At 48.2% G+C, this 18,243-nt stretch overlaps 2 protein-coding genes across 4 annotated transcripts in view; one reads left to right on the top strand and one right to left on the bottom strand.

Annotated features, from left to right (window-relative positions):
* Nucleotides 1-1,290: 1,290 nt before the first annotated feature.
* Nucleotides 1,291-18,243, bottom strand: part of CYS1 (cystin 1) — a 28,772-nt gene continuing 11,819 nt past the window's right edge. Inside the window, exons 2-3 of the mRNA XM_036881662.2 lie at nucleotides 6,632-6,684; nucleotides 1,291-2,970 (exon numbers count right to left, since the gene is read on the bottom strand). Coding sequence (XP_036737557.2) covers nucleotides 2,865-2,970; nucleotides 6,632-6,684 — 159 coding nt within the window. The 3' untranslated portion in view covers nucleotides 1,291-2,864. The remainder of the gene's footprint in view (nucleotides 2,971-6,631; nucleotides 6,685-18,243) is intronic.
* The window catches only part of RRM2 (ribonucleotide reductase regulatory subunit M2), a 59,354-nt gene continuing 42,959 nt past the window's right edge, over nucleotides 1,849-18,243 (top strand). For 2 of the 3 annotated variants that reach the window (XM_036881789.2, XM_057497455.1), the window contains exons 1-3: nucleotides 1,875-2,017; nucleotides 4,307-4,391; nucleotides 4,521-4,574. In XM_036881789.2, the coding sequence (XP_036737684.2) occupies nucleotides 4,389-4,391; nucleotides 4,521-4,574 (57 nt within the window). In that variant the 5' untranslated portion in view covers nucleotides 1,875-2,017; nucleotides 4,307-4,388. Of the gene's footprint in view, nucleotides 2,018-4,306; nucleotides 4,392-4,520; nucleotides 4,575-18,243 lie in introns of all 3 variants that reach the window. The other variant, XM_036881788.2, reaches the window with a different exon arrangement.

Genomic DNA, 18,243 nt, shown 5'->3' with positions numbered 1-18,243 from the left:
ACACCAGAAAGTAGAGCCCTGCCCAGCTGTTAAAATCTGATTTATCCCCTGGGGGTCAGATGTCAGCACACCAAAGGTATGAATTCATGCTGCCTCCTTCCTGGAGGAAGGCACTGACCTTCCGAGCTTCAAATGTGATCTATCCTTTGGTGGCAACCAAGAGGGCTTTCCGACTGCCTAACTATGGCCAGAAAGGGGAAAGAACCCCAACCCCAACACAGGTTAGACGTCCAGAGGGGCACTGGCTACACTCCCCTGCTGGACCCCCAGCAGCAGGGACTCAGGGCACGTGAGCAGGCCCAGCACTGGGCAGAAACCCTCTGGGGACAGCCACCAGGGCTGGCTCAGCACAGCCCAGACGGCAGCCCCATGGGGGGTGGCTCTGATCTTGGAGGGCAGTGTCTCCGACACACTCATCTCCCAGTGAGGAGCAGGGCACCAGATCTAGCCGGGGACCCCTTGGGTGAGCCGGGAGAGACCTGCAACACATGGGACCAAAGGAGGGAGACAGGGCTGGGTTCCTTCCCCAAGAAAGCAGACACAGCATCTCCTAGATCAGGGATGGGAGCATGCTTCCCAAACTCCTGGTGCTTTGTAGCATCTTAGAGGAACCTCCACCCCACAGAAACTGGGAGACACACTTGTGGTCCTTAGACTTTTCCCAGCATTGATCTGTGTCGTCACTTTCAACTTTGAGACTGTCTTCCTGCCTCTGTTGCAGCCATATCCCTCCCGTCTGTGTGCAGATTCCACACCCAGCTCCCCCGGAGCGGGAGGCTCAGGCTCAGCAGCAACACCAAGCAACTAAGAGAAGGCCCCGGGCCAGGTTCGGCGCACGTTCGGTAGAAGCAGCCCTCCGCTTCCCGGACTGGCCCCCTGAAGCTTCTTAGTGTCTCCAGCGCAGTGGTTGTGGGGCGGCTTTGCAGCCGGGGACGCTGCTTTACTGCAGCCCTAGTCACACCTGACGCTAGGGAAGCCCAGTGTTCAGAAGACTTGTCCTGAATCCAGAGAATGAAAAAGAGACCCAAGAACTAGAGCAGTCACTTAGCACAGTCACCTGACACTGAGAGCAGCAGCAACTACACGAGAAATGTGGTTTTTCTTAACACTTTCATCTCATTAATGGTTTTATGAGGTTTCCACTGGAAAATACAGAAGTATCACCTTTCTTTTGGAAACTGGATGAATGTGTTCCATTTTAACAAAATAATAATGTAAAGTTACAAACATTTTATGTCATCAAATTCAAGGCCTGATTCATCTGGTGGTGAGAAAGCAAATTTCAACTGCTTTTAAAAGAAGTATTTGTATTATTAAAATAGTAACGACTTTAATCTTTACATCAAAAGAAACGGTTTGGAGTCAGAAAAGAAATAGCTCTTGTCTTGAGCCGAAGGTTCTGGGCCAGCCCTTCAGGGGCATCTGTTCGAAGGCTCCGCGGTTCCAGCCTCTGACTTTGCAGTGAGAAGCCTCCCAGCCATGGGACATCTGATCACAGGCACTCTTGTCAAGTAGTGACAGTTCATAGCAGACACCCATCTGCCCACGGCGGCCACAGGCCTGAAGGTCTGGGGACATGCCAAATGCCTGCTCAGTGGTTTCCAAGTTGCCCTTGCATCTTGCCGGCGACACCAGGGAGGCCACCGTGTCAGTGGTACAGACAAGCTGAGGCCTACTCTGGCCCGGGCAAAAGCTGCCATCGCCCCCACGTGTGCCTTTGCACCGAAGGCCCTGCCAGAGCTCCAGGGAGGCCTCCTGGCTCTGACCACGCCCCACCAGGAAGGTCCCAGGGCAGCCACGCCCACGCCCACGCCCTCAGCGGAAGGCCCGCCTTCCAAACAGGCTGCGGTTCCCCTCCAGGTGCCTCCGGGTCACTCGCCCTTGGCAAGTGGGCTTCTCATTGACAGCTGGGGATTTTTTCACTGCTGATTTTCTACCTTCCACCAGGTGGGAAGAGAGTGAGAAGGTCCTGTCAGGCGTCTGTCAGGAGAGCTGTGGTTCCTGAAAACCCTCTCAGGTGGGACCAGGGTGCTCACCCCCAGCAGGGGAAGCAGTTCAGCGCCCCGGGAGGGTGGGGAAACCTGGATTTGTGTAGCCCTGGATTGTCTTGTCAGAGCAGGGAGTGCCCAGAAGAGCCTCTGGGAGTCACTTCTGAAAAGGGAAACTGAGGCCCAGGGAGGGAAGTGACTGCACGTTAGTGCAAGAGGGAGGACAGGACAGGGGCCCCTGGGCCACCACACCCACTGCAGGCCCGGGCCTCTGCGGGGAGGCAGGGGGTGCTCCGAGGCCCCAGGGAAAGAAGAGTCAGACAAGGTCTACAGCTTAGACTCGATCCTTTCTGCTCAAGCATGTCTGGGTTCAGCGGCGTGGGCCTCACGGGGGGAGCTGGTTAGACATGCAGGCTCTCAGGCACCCCCCAGACCCCCACAGCCAGAATCTGCATTTCAACAGCATCTCCAGGTGATTCATCTGCAGAACTGAGGGCGCTCCCTCCAGCTCCCGGGTGCGCCCCCCACAGGGGAACCTTCCTGAAGTGCTGCGGGGCCTGTGGTAGAGACCCTGAGGTGTCCCGTCTGAGCCAATGAGCCTTTCCCAGCCCGGCTGGGGAGGGAGCCGTCCGAAGGGGGAAGCACTTCTGGCTCCTGGAGACCCTTGCAGCTGCACCCTGCCCGAGGCTGAGGGAGGAGCCGCCTCGGTGAGACTACCCGCCTGCCTCAGCACAGCCGACCACCCTTGCCAGCAAGCCTGAAGGCCAGGTGCCGCCCACATTCAGAACCATCTGATTATGGACTTGCAAAGACGGGGGGCGGGGTGCACCCCCGGGCCTGGGCAGGCAGGGCTGGCCCCGGGGGAGCAGCGCGGGCTCAGCGGCAGTACTCCTGCTCGATGCTCGCCATCAGCTCCTCCTCCGAGTAGTCGTACGAGATGGCTGACTGTCTCTCAGGACTCTTGTGGCTGCTGCCTGGGGCTCTGCGGGCCAGAAACACCAGGGTCAGTCGGGGGCCAGGAGGTGAGATGTCACCTTCGAACTCATCATCTCTCCTGGACAACCATAGTGGCCCCGTGATGGAATCCTTGTCCATCCTAAAACCAAAATTAAAACCATTGCCCTTGAGGAAAACTTGTTAATCTCTTTCATGAGCAGGCCTCTGCCTAGTCCTCTGGCTGCTTCTCCACGGCAGTATCTGCCAAGACCTTACTTACCCACGAGGAAGCTCGCACCTGCCTCTTGTAAAGGTCAGGGCCCTGGGGGTGGAAAGACCAGAATTTGAATCTCAGCCCTGCTACCTACTCTCTTGGCCTCCCTGGACAAGGCATTTGCATCTCTCGACATCAAAATTTTCTCTAAAATGGAGCTCTATTCAGAAATTCATTCTGGGCATCAATAAGATAACGTGCAGCTAGCATATGACCCGAATCCTCATGCTGCACAGCCCTTAGCCAAGTGTGCGCTGCTCCGAGACCCACCTTAGCTGACCAACTCCCCCACCTGCGCCCTCGGGGGGGCCCAGGAGCTGCTGCTGTGGGACAGGACTGGACGGTGGTGTCCTGACCCTTCCCCGAGCCTCTGTGCAGTGTGCTCAGGGGTGACCACAGCCGGGCAGGCTCCAGCTGCCCGGGCTCCAGAATGGGGCTCCCACCAGCCTGGACGTGGCTGCCCACACACCTTGGCTTTCTGGACGTCTTGGGCCTTTGGGTGCGCTTGTTGGGGGGGGACCTACCCTGGCTTCCAGGCCGCTCGGTGGCCATGTCAGTGTGTACTTGGCACTTGCCTTGCCTCCAGGGCACCTTCAACAGGTAAGGGGAGGGAGTGGGGGTGGCCCTGGCTGGGGGCTGCTAGCCGGCCGTGGCCTCTGAAGGGGTGTGGGGTCTGCAGCCCAGAGCGGGCCACTGCCATCGCTGGGATGGTGGCCTCCCACCCGCCAGGCAGACTCACTGCCTCACTGGGGAAGGAGCCTGCGCTGCCCTGCTGGCCAGACAGCTGGGGTGACTCGTCCCTTCCCAGCCTCTGTTTCCCTACATGTGAGCCCAGGGGCTGGGCTGGATGACCTTCAGAAGCAGGCACAGAGAGAAGCTTCCAGAATCTGGGCATTTCCCTTCCATGGGCCCTCAACTTCTGCTACCTGGGCCTCAGACTTCAGGCCAGCCTAGCCCTGCGCTCGGTGCCAGACCAGCCGGCTCAGCTCTGCTGCTTCCGTGCCCCCACCCCTGTCCTCGGGAAAGGACATGGACATCATCATGATGGTCAGCCTCAGGGGTCAAGGTCCACACGGTCCAGGTTCACATCAAATGTTCCCTTCAACAGGCATCTGTGAAACACCTACTGTGTGTGCCTTGCTGTGAGGGACCAGAGGTGAGTCGGGCAGTGGCCCCAGTTCGAGAGGCTAATGGTAAGAGACAAACCCGCCGTGCCGCCGATGGAGGGAGAGACTTTGGGCTGACGAGGACCGAGGGAAGGCGGAGAGCTTCTGAGGAGGAGGTATTTGAACTGGGCTTTGAAGGATTTTTCTCTTCAACAGTTCAGTATGAAGACTTCCAAACATACAGAAAAGTTTAAATGGCAGATTCAACGAGTAAGTAAATACATATTTTTTGCTGGATTTATTCTATTACATAGCTGTCTACTTCCTCTGATTTCTGGGTGCATTTCCAAGTACACTGCAGGCGGCAGACGTCTCTCCCTGAGGCATTGCTCTGAGGGATTCTGACAGCAGAGCTGGGGAGCTGGGGTGGGGGCCGAGGCGGGAGGGAAGGGCGGCCACAGCAGAAACCAGCACAGAGAGTGCTGGCATCAGGTCTGCACATGGAGGGAGGCCTGGGGGTGCAGGGGAGCCCCGTGGGCAGTGAGATGGGCAGTGAGAAGCCCAGTGGAGCGGTGCCCTGGCCCAGGACGCTCTCCCCAAAGGCCACAGAGCCCAAGCAGGGGGGCAGAGGCAGTGGCTGTGGCTGGAATGACCTGGGGATTCCTGTGTGGCCTTGGGGCTCACTTACCTCCCTGCGATCAGCTGCACCAGGGCAGGCTGCCAACACCCTGTGCATGGGGCTCAGGGCACCCCTTGAAAGCAGTGAGGTCTCCTGGTGAGGGTGAGGAGCTGAGGGATGGCCTGCAGTGTGCATGGGAGGCAAAGGGACCAATTTGTTTAAAAATAAGAAATAGCTAATTCATTTAAGGTAGAAATAAGCCCTCCTAAATTCCGTGGGTTGGTGAAAACTAGAGAAAGTCACTGCTGATTCTCCCTGGAATCGGTAGAAACATTCAGCCAGTCGAGTCAGGTGGGTCACTCCACGGGCCCACAGTCTGGACGGGGCCAGGCCCTCAGCACCGAATCAAGTGCCCGGGCATCTGGGTCAGCCAGCCAGAGCCGCCTGGCCTGGCGCCGTCGCTGCAGCAGGACACGGAGCTGTGTCCCAGCACAGGCGGGCACACACAGGGGCCAGGCATCCGGCCCACCTCCAGGCAAGTTTGCTAAAGCGAGGAGCTGGTTGTATGGGGGAGGCCCGGCGCCCCACTCTGCTCATGAAGACTCTGGGCCTTGGCCGCTGGTGGGAGAGGGGTGTATATGTTCTCATTGCTTCACGTCTGCTGCTGCCACCGCGTGGCCCCAAGCCCGCAGCTGTTCCCACATTCTTTACGTGAAAGCAGTGGCGTGTTCAGGTGTCATTCAAAGCCCTCCCTACATTCCCACACTCCCCCCTTCCACTCCCTCCCACAGCCTCTGTGCCACAGACTGGTGTCCTGAGCGTCTGGTGCTGTTCAGACCTCGTGTCCTGCTGCCTGGATGGCTCCTTCCCTCCTTCCTCCTGAGAACGTCCACGTGCCCCTCACGGCCCAGCTCCTCCGCGAGCCCTCTGGCTGCTCTGCCCCTTTCCGAGTTCCCTCAGGCCCACACCTGCACTTCCCAGGACCAAGCTCTGCAGGGAAGGACGTCCACAAACTTCCATTAAATAAGGGAAGCCAGCCAGGATCTTGCCATGAAACCATTTGGAATTGGTAATAAAAAATAGCTGTTAAGCAGTACTTTCCCAGCTTTTCACATCCGTGGTCTTGAGCACAACAGCCTCCTGCATCCCAGTGATGGGGCAGATCTCTGTCACCCTGTTGGAGGTGAGGCTGCTAAAGGGGAGGCAGGCCAGGGGTCCAGGGTCATCCCAGCCGAGCCTCCTGCAGGCTGCTCCTGGTGCCCTGTAACCCTCATGCAGCCGGGGGTCATGCGGGATGGCCAGGAGCAGACAGAGAAGGCCTGGCCTCTGGTCGGCGTCCTCAGCTGACACTTTTCAGAGGTTTTTAGTTTTTCCTGATGCCACTGTAATGGGATTGCAGGGGACCCATCTGTCATCCCCCTTGGCTGTGAACTCCTGAAAGCCGAAGCTGGCTGGGTTCTCAGATGTGCCGCTGCGTGTGGTTTCTGAGTGGACGAGTGAGGTGGGGGTGCCTTGTACGATCTGGGCCACGGCCTTTTCAGGAGAAGGTCAGAGCTGCTGTGAGACTGTAAGGTTTCTGCATGTTCCTGTGACTGGAACCTTCCCTTTAAAGAGGAGCTGCATCTGGAAAAGGAGCCGCGGGGCTGTGCTGGAAGCTGGAGCCAAGAACCGGTGGCTTCTGGCAGAAGAGATGTGGCCCCATACTTACCCAGAGACACCGCTGCTCTCCGCGTGGTCCTCAGCACTCTGTTTTGAGGACACCTTGGGAAGGACAAGAGACAAGGAAAGGTGGTCAGTGGCGCGGCCTACCTTGTGTGCCGGCTTTCTGCCGCAGAGAGGGTGAGCACGTCCGGGCAGAGCTGGCCCCCCCGGGCCACCTCCCTCCAGCTGCTATTTTACAAGGGGGAGAGGTGAGGCTGGGATAGAGCAGTGACTCTACAAAGCTCCCACGGAGACTCCCTGCTTCTCTAACAGCTACCAGCCAACACCCCCATTTCTCACCTCCAGGAGTCGAGGCGCAACTTCTCTCTAACACCTTCCCCTGCTGCTCTGCAGACCTTTCTCTGTCCTAAGTTGAGTGCACAGACACTGCACACGTCTGTTTGCAGACTTTCCCAGTAGTCCGTCTGTCCATCCCTGTACCAACCTGGCTCAGTGACCACAGCTTTAGAATGAACCTTGACATCCGCTAAAGCAAGTCCTCCCGCCTATTTTTTGTTTTAAGAGTCTTGACTAATCCTGGTTCTTTACATTTCCTTATGCATGTATTGGAACTGGCTTGTCACATTCAGGTGGGGTCGGGGGGAACTTGAGGATTGTGTTGTGGTTGTAAAAATTATGGATCACTTGGCAGGAACTGATATCTTTACAATAATAAGTCTTCTGCTTTACACAGGGACTATCTCTCTATTCATTTAGGGCTTCTTTAATGTCTTTTAAGAAAGTTTATCTTCCCTGTAAAGAAAGGGATTTCTCTTTTTGGTTCCTAGATACCTACCTGTTTGTGATGTTATTATCGATCTTTTTTAGGTGAAGTTTTTCTACCTGCTTGTTGCTGCGGAAATATATATATTTGTGTGTGTGTATGTATATTCAACAGTCTTACTAACCTCTCCTATTAGTCCTAATAATTATAATCTTTTTTATGTTTCTTTGTTCCCATTCACATTATCTGGGAATAATGATCATTTTATTTTTCCCTCTCCAGTCCTTACACATTTTTTCCCTGGCTTTTCTGTACTTCCAACACTACCCTGGAAAGAAGTGATAGCAACAGTCATCCTTGTCTTGTTCCTTTATTGAAAGGGACATTTTTCATTGTTTCACAACTTACTGTTTGCTGTGTTTTTTTCCTCAAGCCATCTGTTATTAGATCCTGTCTCTCTGCGCTGTGTTCTGGGTCGTTCCTTCAGCACTGTCTTCCAGCACACTGATCTCTTCACCACTGTTTAATTTCCTTTTAACCTATGGTATCAGAATCTTTAATTTTATGTCCTGTATTTTCCATTTCTGCAAGTTCTTTCTGGCACTTTTTTTCAAGTATGCTAGGTCACTCTCTATAGGTCCTTGTCCCGATATTTGCTTTAAACATAATCAACACAGTTGACTATAACCTGTGTCTGGGAATCCAGGTAACTGTAGTCTGCACTGATCTATTTGTGTTGTCTATTATTTCTCCTGGTTTTCACTTGTTTCCTTGAGTACTTGGTTATCTGGTATTGCTTGCTGCTCATCATCCTGGGAACTTCTTTGTGGACCTTCTCTGAGGCCTAAGAGGAGGATGGCTTCCTCCAGAAAGGACATGTGTTTGCTGCTGTCAGACACCTAGCAGGCATTGCTGGTCTGGAACCACTTGAGGTTAAGTTTATGCACTCAGGTATTCTGGAACACTAAGGTGATGGGAATTCGGGCTGCAAATCTAAAAGGAGCTGAACTGTGTTTATAATTCCTTAGAGCTTTCTTACCCTCCTGCACTGCTCAAGACCAGGACACCTTTCCTTGCCATCCCCTGAGGGTCCTAGATTTATGAGGGAATATAGATTTCCTAGTGGACTTGCTACCTCAGTGGGCCCTGGGTTGTATTCCCTTCACTGCTGGATACCACTGGACACGAAGCTCAAATTCACCTGAGGCAAAAGCAGCCTCAACGTCCCATTTATCTCTCTGGATTCTGCTTTTTCTTAGTCTTGGCCTGGTAATTCCTCACTGTATTGTCAGCTATTTAATCCTTCACTGACACTTTTAAACCATGGTAAACGGTAGTAAACCAAACACACCGGCTGGCTTCTCTCTTTCAACACAAATCCTCAGAATTGATAGAAAAAGTCATAAGCAAAAAGGGAACACAGCTCTAACAGCCTAGGAAGACACGTGTATCTCTGGTGAGCCGGAAGGTAGGAGGAAGTGATGGAATCTGGGCTGGGCCGGACCAAGGGGGGAAACCACCGCCCACACAGTGCACACAGGAGAGGATGCTGGACAAAGCGGAAGCAGCTGTGGGGGCCTCAAGTTCAGAGGTGACAGACGCCAGAGCAGGACAGGGTCTTGGCACAAGGGTCAGAAAGGAGGAGGCTCTGATCCCCCGCCACCCACCAACTGCGCAAATGTCCAGGCACAGAGTTGTGTCCCCCAGGCTCGGGCAGGCAGCGGCAGCACGGGTGGCCGATGACACCAGGAAGCACAGGAAACCCTGTTCTCAGGCCACTAATGATGGCCACACACCTGGAGCACATCCCCACGTCCTCTATGACAACTGGAGGCAGGAACCAAATTCATCATTTGAAAGAGTTAAACCTGAGAGAAGAGGGTTGCCAGAGCAGACTGAAGGTGACCCTGAAACGAAAATGATTCGTAGGCTCAACCAAACAAGAATAAACAGTTATGAAAAATAACCAGCTAGAGATTTTGAAATGAAACATTTGACAGTAGAAAGTAAAATCTCAATAGGTGGTTTAAATCATACAACAGACAGCTGAAGACATAATTTATTACCCAGAAGATCAAAGTGAGACTTTCTGAAAGCAACACAAAAGGACAAATGGGAAAGAAAAAGAGTACTAATCCTAGAGAAACTGTCCACCAACTAGGCCAAACCAAGATGTTACAGACACACACAGACTGCACCCGAATGTCCGGTATTGTTTCTTGGGTGCCCACAAGCTGCTCAGCAGTGAGCATGGGGAACACACGGGCTCAGGGGTCATCAGAGTAGCTCCTCCCATACCCACCTCTCCATGCAGCTTTCACACCGACTCCTAGGGAGTCCCCCAGTTTCCTCCTCTTCCAGCCTGGCCAGGGGCCCCTCCAGTGCTTTACCCTGACCCCTCCTCTCCCTGTGCCCATCGTACTGTTTGGTAAATGAAGAATTCCTTGGAGTTAGGATGGATGCCCCACTTATCTCTGTACCCCTGCCCTGAGCAAAGGGCCTGGTCAGAGCAGACATCAGCTGCCAGCTGCTGCCTTCTGACAGGGCAGCTGGACCTGGGGAAGCTGGCAGCGCCTCGTATAGGAACTTCACTTATTCTGCAGACACTGGGGAGTTTTTTTTAAAAATATTTTTAAAATAAAAAAAGTTTTTTATTTATTTTTATTAACGTGTCATTGATATACACTCTTAAGAAGGTTTCACATGAAAAACATTACTACATTCACCCATATTATCAAGTCCTCCCCATACCCCACTGAAGTCACTGTCCATCAGTGTAGTAAGATGCCACAGAGTCGCTACTGGTCTTCTCTGTGCTACACTGCCTTCCCCGTGGCCCCACCTGCTACATTATGTGTGCTGATCGTAATGCCCCTTATTCCCCTTATGCCCCCCTTCCCACCCACCCTCCCCAGTCCCTTTCCCTGTCGTAACTGTTAGTCCATTCTTGGGTTCTGTGAGTCTGCTGCTATTTTGTTCCTTCAGTTTTTCCTTTGTTCTTATATTCCACAAATGAGTGAAATCATTTGGTACTTGTCCTTCTCCATCTGGCATATTTCACTGAGCGTAATACCCTCTAGCTCCATCCATGTTGTTGCAAATGGTAGGATTTGTTTTCTTCTTATGGCTGAATAATATTCCATTGTGTATATGTACCACATCTTCTTTATCCATTATTCTACTGATGGACACTTAGGTTGCTTCCATTTCTTGGCTATTGTAAATAGTGCTGCGATAAACATAGGGGTGCATATGTCTTTTTGAATCTGAGATCTTGCTTTCTTAGGGTAGATTTCTAGGAATGGAATTCCTGGGTCAAATTGTATTTCTATTTTTAGTTTTTTTGAGGGACCCCCATATTGCTTTCCACAATGGTTGAACTAATTTACATTCCCACCAGCAGTGTAGGAGGGTTCCCCTTTCTCTGCATCCTCACCAGCATTTGTTGTTCCTAGTCTTTTCTATGTTGGCCATCCTAACTGCTGTGAGGTGATATCTCACTGTGGTTTTAATTTGCATTTGCCTGATAATTAGCAATGTGGAGCATCCTTTCATGTGCCTGTTGGCCATCTGAATTTCTTCTTTGAAGAAGTGTCTGTTCATAACCTCCACCCATTTTTAAACAGGGTTTTTTGCTTTATGGGTGTTGAGGCATGTGAGTTCTTTATAGATTTTGGATGTTAACCCTTTGTCGGATATGTTGTTTACAAATATATTCTCCCATACTGTAGGATGCCATTTTGTTCTACTGATGGTGTCCTTTGCTGTACAGAAGCTTTTTAGTTTGATATAGTCCCACTTGTTCATTTTTGCTTTTGTTTCCCTTGCCCGAGGAGATGTAATCAGGAAAAAGTTGCTCATGTTTATATTCAAGAAATTTTTGCCTGTTTTCTTCTAAGAGTTTTATGATTTCATGACTTACATTCAGGTCTTTGATCTATTTTGAGTTTACTTTTGTGTATGATGTTAGACAATAATCCAGTTTCATTCTCTTAAATGTAGCTGTCCAGCTTTGCCAACACCAGCTGTTGAGAGGCTGTCGCTTCTACATCGTATATTCATGGCTCTTTTATTGTATATTAATTGACCATATGTTTATATCTGGGCTCTCTATTCTGTTCCATTGATCTGTGGGTCTGTTCTCGTGCCAGTACCAAATCATCTTGATTACTGTGGCTTTGTAGCAGAGCTTGAAGTCAGGGACAAATCCCTGCAGCTTCTCAGGATTGCCTCAGCTGTTAGGGGTCTTTTGTGGTTCCATATGAATTTTAGAACTACTTGCTGTAGTTTGTTGAAGAATGCCATTGGTATTTTGATAGGGATTGCACTGATTCTGCAGATTGCTCTAGACAGGATGGCCATTTTGACAATATTAATTCTTCTCATCCATGAGCATCCAAATAAATGGATATATTTCCATTTATTGGTATCTTCTTTAATTTCTCTCATGAGTGTCTTGTAGTTTTCAGGGTATAGGTCTTTCTCTTCTTTGGTTAGGTTTATTCCTAGGTATTTTATTCTTTTTGATGCAATTGTGAATGGAATTGTTTTCCTGATTCCTCTCTCTGCTAGTTCATTGTTAGTGTATAGGAAAGCCACAGATTTCTGTGTATTAATTTTGTATTATGCAACTTTGTTGAATTCAGATATTAGATCTAGTAGTTTTGGAGTGGATTCTTTAGGGTTTTTTATGTACAATGTCATGTCATCTGCAAACAGGGACAGTTTAACTTCTTCCTTGCCAATCTGGATGCCTTTTATTTCTTTGTGTTGTCTGATTGCCATGGCTAGGACCTCCAGTACTATGTTGAATAGAAGTGGGGAGAGTGGGCATCCCTGTCTTGTTCCTGATCTTAAAGGAAAAGCTTTCAGCTTCTCATTGTTAAGTATGATGTTGGCTATGGGTTTGTCGCATATGGACTTTATTATGTTGAGGTGCTTGCCCTCTGTACCCATTTTGTTGACAGTTTTTATCATGAATGGATGTTGAATTTTGTCAAATGCCTTTTCAGCATCTATGGAGATGATCATGTGGTTTTTGTCCTTCTTTTTGTTGATGTGGTGGATGATATTGATGGATTTTCTAATGTTGTACCATCCTTGCATCCCTGAAATAAATCCTACTTGATCATGATGGATGATCTTTTTGAGGTATTTTTGAATTCAGTTTGCTAATATTTTGTTGAGTATTTTTGCATCTATGTTCATCAGGGATATTGGTCTGTAATTTTCTTTTTTGTGGTGTCTTTGCGTGGTTTAGAGTGATGCTGGCCACACAGAATGAGTTTGGAAGTATTCCCTCCTCTTCTATTTTTTTGAAAACTTTAAGGAGGATGGGTATTAGGTCTTCACTAAATGTTTGATAAAATTCAGCAGTAAAGCCATCTGGTCCAGGCATTTTGTTCTTAGGTAGTTTTTTTTTTATTACCAATTCAATTTCATTGCTAGTAATTGGTCTTTTCAGATTTTCTGTTTCTTCCTGGGTCAGCCTTGGAAGGTTGAATTTTTCTAGAAAGTTATCCATTTCTTCTAGTTTATCCAGTTTGTTAGCACAAAATTTCTCATAGGATTCTCTAATAATTTTTTGTATTTCTGTAGTGTCCATAGTGATTTTTCCTTTCTCATTTCTGATTCTGTCTATGTGTGTAGACATTTTTTTTCTTGATAAGTCTGGCTAGGAGTTTATTTATTTTGTTTATTTTCTCAAAGAACCAGCTCCTGCTTTCATTGAGTCTTTCTATTGTATTATTCTTCTCAATTTTATTTATTTATTTCTGCTCTAATCTTTATTATGTCCCTCCTTCTACTGACTTTGGGCCTCATTTTTTCTTCTTTTTCTAGTTTCATTAATTGTGAGTTTAGACTGTTCATATGGGATTGTTCTTCTTTCCTGAGGTAGGCCTGTATTGCCATATACTTCCCTCTTAACATGGCCTTCACTGCATCTCACAGATTTTGCAGTGTTACATTATTGTTGTCATCTGTCTCCATATATTGCCTGATTTGGTCATTGATCTATTGATTATTTAGGAGCATGTTGTGAAGTTTCCATGTGTTTGTGGGCTTTTTCTTTTCTTTGCATAGTTTATTACTAGTTTCAGACTTTTGTGGTCTGAGAAGCTGGTTGGTACAATTTCAATCCTGAATTTACTGAGGCTCTTTTTGTGGCCAAATATACGATCTTTTCTTGAAAATGTTCTATGTGCACTCGAGAAGAATGTGTATCCTGCTGCTTTTGGGTGGAGGTTCTGTAGATGTCTGTTAGGTCCAAGTGTTCTAATGTGTTGTTCAGTGCCTCTGTGTCCTTACTCATTTTCTGTCTGGTTGATCTGTCCTTTGGAGTGAGTGGAGTGTTGAAGTCTCCTTGGATAAATGCATTGCATTCTATTTCCCCTTTAATTCTGTTAGTATTTGTTTCACATATGTAGGTGCTCCTGTGTTGGGTGCATAGATATTTATAATAGTTATATTCTCTTGTTGAACTGACCCCTTTATCATTATGTAATGTCCTTCTTTGTCTTTTGTTACTTTCTTTGTTTTGAAGTCTATTTTGTCTGATACACATACTGCAACTCCTGCTTTTTTCTCCCTATTAGTTGCATGAAATATCTTTTTCCATCCCTTCACTTTTAGTCTGTGCAAGTCTTTGGGTTTGAAGTGAGTCTCTTGCAAGCAGCATATAGATGGGTCTTGTTTTTTATCCATTCAGTGACTCTGTCTTTTGGTTGGTGCATTCAGATCATTTACATTTAGGGTGATAATTGATAGATACGTACTTATTGCCATTGTAGTCTTCAGATTTGTGGTTACCAAAGGTTCAAGGGTACCTTCCTTACTACCTAACAGTCTAATTTAACTCACTTGGTATGCTATTACAAACTCAGTCTAAAGTTCTTTTTTTCCCTCCTTTTTCTTCCACCTGCATTCTTTATATATCAGGTATCATATTCTGTACTCTTTGTCTATCCTTGACTGACTTTGGGGGTAGTTAATCTGATTTTGCATATGCTTAGTAATTAATTGGTCTGCTTTCTTTACTGTGGTTTTATTACCTCTGTTGACAGCTGTTTAGCCTTAGGAACACTTCCATCTGTAGCAGTCCCTCCAAAATACACTGTAGAGATGGTTTGTGGGAGTTAAATTCTCTCCGTTTTTGCTTATCTGGAAATTTTTTAATCCCTCCTTCAAATTTAAGTGGCAATCTTGCCAGGTAGAGTATTCTTGGTTCAAGGCCCTTCTGCTTTATTGCATTAAATAAATCAAGCCACTCCTTTCTGACCTGTAAGGTTTCTGTTGAGAAGTCTGATGATAGTCTGATGGGTTTTTCTTTGTATGTGATCTTTTTCTCTCTCTGGCTGCTTTTAATAGTCTGTCCTTATTCTTCATCTCTGCCATTTTAATTACTGTATATCTTGGTGTTGTCTTCCTTGGGTCCCTTGTGTTGGGAGATCTGTGCACCTCCACGGCCTGAGAGACTATCTCCTTCCCCAGACTGGGGAAGTTCTCAGCAATTATCTTCTCAAAGACACTTTCTATCCCTTTTCTACTCTCTTCTAGTACCCTTATAATATGAATATTGTGCTGTGTGGATTGGTCACACAGTTCTCTCAATGTTCTTTCATTCCTAGAGATCCTTTTTACTCTCTGTGCCTCAGCTTCTTTGTATTCCTCTTCTCTAATTTCTATTTCATTTACCATCTCCTCTACTTCATCTAATCTGCTTTCAAATTCCTCCTTTGTATGTTTCATTTCAGATAATGCATTCTTTGTATCTCATTCTTGAATTCCTCCCTGAGTTCTTGAATATTTTTCTGTAGCTCCGTGAGCATGTTTATGATCTTTATTTTGAAATCTCTTTCAGTAAGATTGGTAATTTCAGTTTCACTTGACCCTCTTTCTAGTATTTGTGGGATTTGGGGTTGAACCAGGTTCCTTTGACATTTCAAATTTTAGGTGGCGCCCTCTAGTGCCCAGAAGCTCTACTCTGTGGAGCTGCTCAGCCCCTGGAGCAATGGCAGGGGTCGCAGGCAAGCGGTGCTGGTTCCTGTCAGGAGGAAAGAGCTCTTTCCTGCTTCCTGGCTGCAGTGGTTGCCTCAACTGCCAGGGCCAGTGGGCTGAGCATGCAGGGAGAAGCCTCTTTGCTTTGCACTTATAGCTGCCATAGGCAGGCCTGCCCCCTGGCTGGCCTAGCGCAATGGTGGGGGCAGCTGATTTGCGAGCTGGTACTGGCCTGGAGGAAGGCGTAGAGGGCTATGTATTGTAATGGGGGGTCTCATAGCTGCTTAGCCAGTCAGGGGGATGAAGTACCTGAAGCTCCTGAGAGTTTCCAACTCGCTGGGCAGAGTGCAACTGGATAATTTTGTCCACCTGTCCTTTCTCCAGAGCAGCAAGTTCTGTGCACTCTGTGCAATCCTTGCCCCTTTAGCAGCCCTCTCGCTGTTAGGAAGTCTCTCAGACTGCCCGCCTTTCGTCCCAGAGCGGCTGGTTGTGGTTATGTGTTTTCCACAAGCAGCTGGAATCTCAGTCTCTCCCAGTATTCTGCCTGTCTTAGCTTGCTAACCCCACTAATCTCCAGAGCACCATGTAATATAGGTTCGTGCTCCCAGAGCAGATCTCCAGGGCTCAGTGTTCAGCAGTCCTAGGCCTCCACCTGCTCCCCACTCTGTTTCTCTTCCTCCCTCCAGTGAGATGGGGTGGGGGAAGGGCTTGGGTCCCTCTGGATCATGGCTTTGGTACTTTACCCTTTTCCTTGAGGTCTGCTGTTTTCCCCAGGTGTAGGCAGTCTGCCACAGCCTTCTTTCCTGTTGCTCTTTCAGGACTGGATATATTTGCTATATTCTCATATTATATGTTGTTTTGGGAGGAGGTTTCTGTCTCACCTCTCACAGTTGCCATCTTTAAGCTTCTGTCAACACTGGGGAGTTTTCAATGTTTTGTTTTTTCCTTTTAATACTAGAGCAAGGTAAGCTCTCTGAGTGTGTTCCCTTAGCACATGATCCTGTTACCAATGGAGAGAACTGGGCTTTTGCCCCACAGGAAGCTGCTTACATTCTCTCCAAATTCTCTTTTAAAGCTTCCCCCATCTTCTGATTCTGAGGCTTAGCCACATGGATTAATCATTCACCAGGTATTTATTCAGCACCCCCAGGGTTACGTCTGCTGCTGTGGAGACATACACTCTAGTTTTCAGGTGCTGGTGATGTCACTAGAGAAGTAAGTCCTAATCACACTGGACAGTTAGCAAAATGTACAAGAGCACAGAGTGTGTGTGTGTCGGGGCTGGTGGTGGCTATAAAACTCTGAGCAGTTGGAGAGGGTGGGCAGAGAGGTAGCAAAAGCATGAATTCTGAAAGAGACAGACCCAGCTCTGCCCTACCACTTGTGTGATTGTGGGCAGTTTTCTTAACCATTCTAAGCAGTAGTTTCCTCATGTGTAAAACAAGTTTATTGTGACACTATTTAAAGTGATTGCCAAGGTACCTGGCACTTAGTAAGTACTCAGTAGAGATTAGCTATTATCTTTTCTATATCAACAGATCAATGCTATGTACTATGTTGTTCTCTAATTATGAACCTGTTAACATTAGTTAATCCTCCCCAGCAAGAGTACCACTTCTCCCAAGTTACAGACCTCAAAACTGGGCACACAATAAACATGAAATGTTTCCTGATTAAGTTGAATATCAAGTTGCTGCGTAATGACAATCTTGGGTTTATAGTCTCTATAGCAGTTGGCATAGTGGAGTAAAAATAGTATAATACAGAAAGAGTTCACATCCCAGTTTTGTCGTTTAGTAATGATATGCCCTTGGGTGAATTGTGAGGCCTCCGAGCCTCAATTTACTCATCTGCCTAATGGAAAGGAACTTGCCCTTCAAAGCTATGACACAAGAAATTCTCTCTCATCTACCTATCATCTATCTATCTCATCCTTAGGGTAGTGTCTAAGATGTAAACACCATTATTAAGTATCTGAACCAACATCCCATCTAGAGTGACCTCTGATGCAGCCCTGCTAGAAGGTAACCTGAGTGCAGGATGAGGTTAGCAGAGGGAACATCTTGGCCTTCAAGCATGGAAAATATTCTTCCCTGAGAAATTTCTGATGTGTTTCTTGGGAAGTGTTAGTTATTGGTGGCAAATGGGAGCAAGCTGGCACTGGGTGTGTCCTGATGGGCAGTGGAAGGCCAGCCAACTTCAGTGCACTGTCTGGAAAAGGTTGTTCTTCCCTGCCTGGCACTGTCTCCAAGTGGAGGCTGGCTGCACTGCAAAGGTGCACAGCCTTGTTCTGGAGGTCCTCCGAGGAGCCCACCGTGGCTGCTGGGGGCTGGTGATCTTACCATGTGGGAGTCAGTATTCACTAACATTTCTTTGAACACTCATTGTGCCGTTGGTGAGAATAAAGATGAAAAGATGACTCTCAGGCCAGCAGGGAATTCACAGAGTGGGATGGGCACGAAGGAGAGAAGGGAAGCACCGCGTGCGCATGCACATGCTCACTCCCATTGCCGCCTGACACCACCCAGCCCATCTCAGAGAAGCTCAGACTATCGGAAAATTCTTTTTAATTTTAATAGTGATAAAATACACATAAAATTTACCATCTTAACATTTTCATGTGCTTTTCAGTATGAAGTACATTCCCCTTGTTGTGCGACCAATCTCAAGAGCTCTTTTCATCCTGTAAAACTGAAACTCTGTCCGCATTAAACAACTCCCCACCCCTGCAGGCACCCCCCACCCCAAGCCCTGGCAACCACCCTTCTACTTTCTGTCTCTATGAATCTGACTAGACACTTCATCCAAGTAGAATCAGACAATATTTGTCCTTTTGTGTGTGGCTTACTTCACGTAGCATAATGCCCTCAAGGCTCATCCATGTGGTAGACGTGTCA

The sequence above is a fragment of the Manis pentadactyla genome, chromosome 2, assembly GCF_030020395.1.
Source record: "Manis pentadactyla isolate mManPen7 chromosome 2, mManPen7.hap1, whole genome shotgun sequence".
Lineage (NCBI taxonomy): Eukaryota > Metazoa > Chordata > Mammalia > Pholidota > Manidae > Manis > Manis pentadactyla.
The sequence above is the reverse complement of the archived record's forward strand: the minus strand, read 5'-3'. Positions and strand labels throughout refer to the sequence as shown.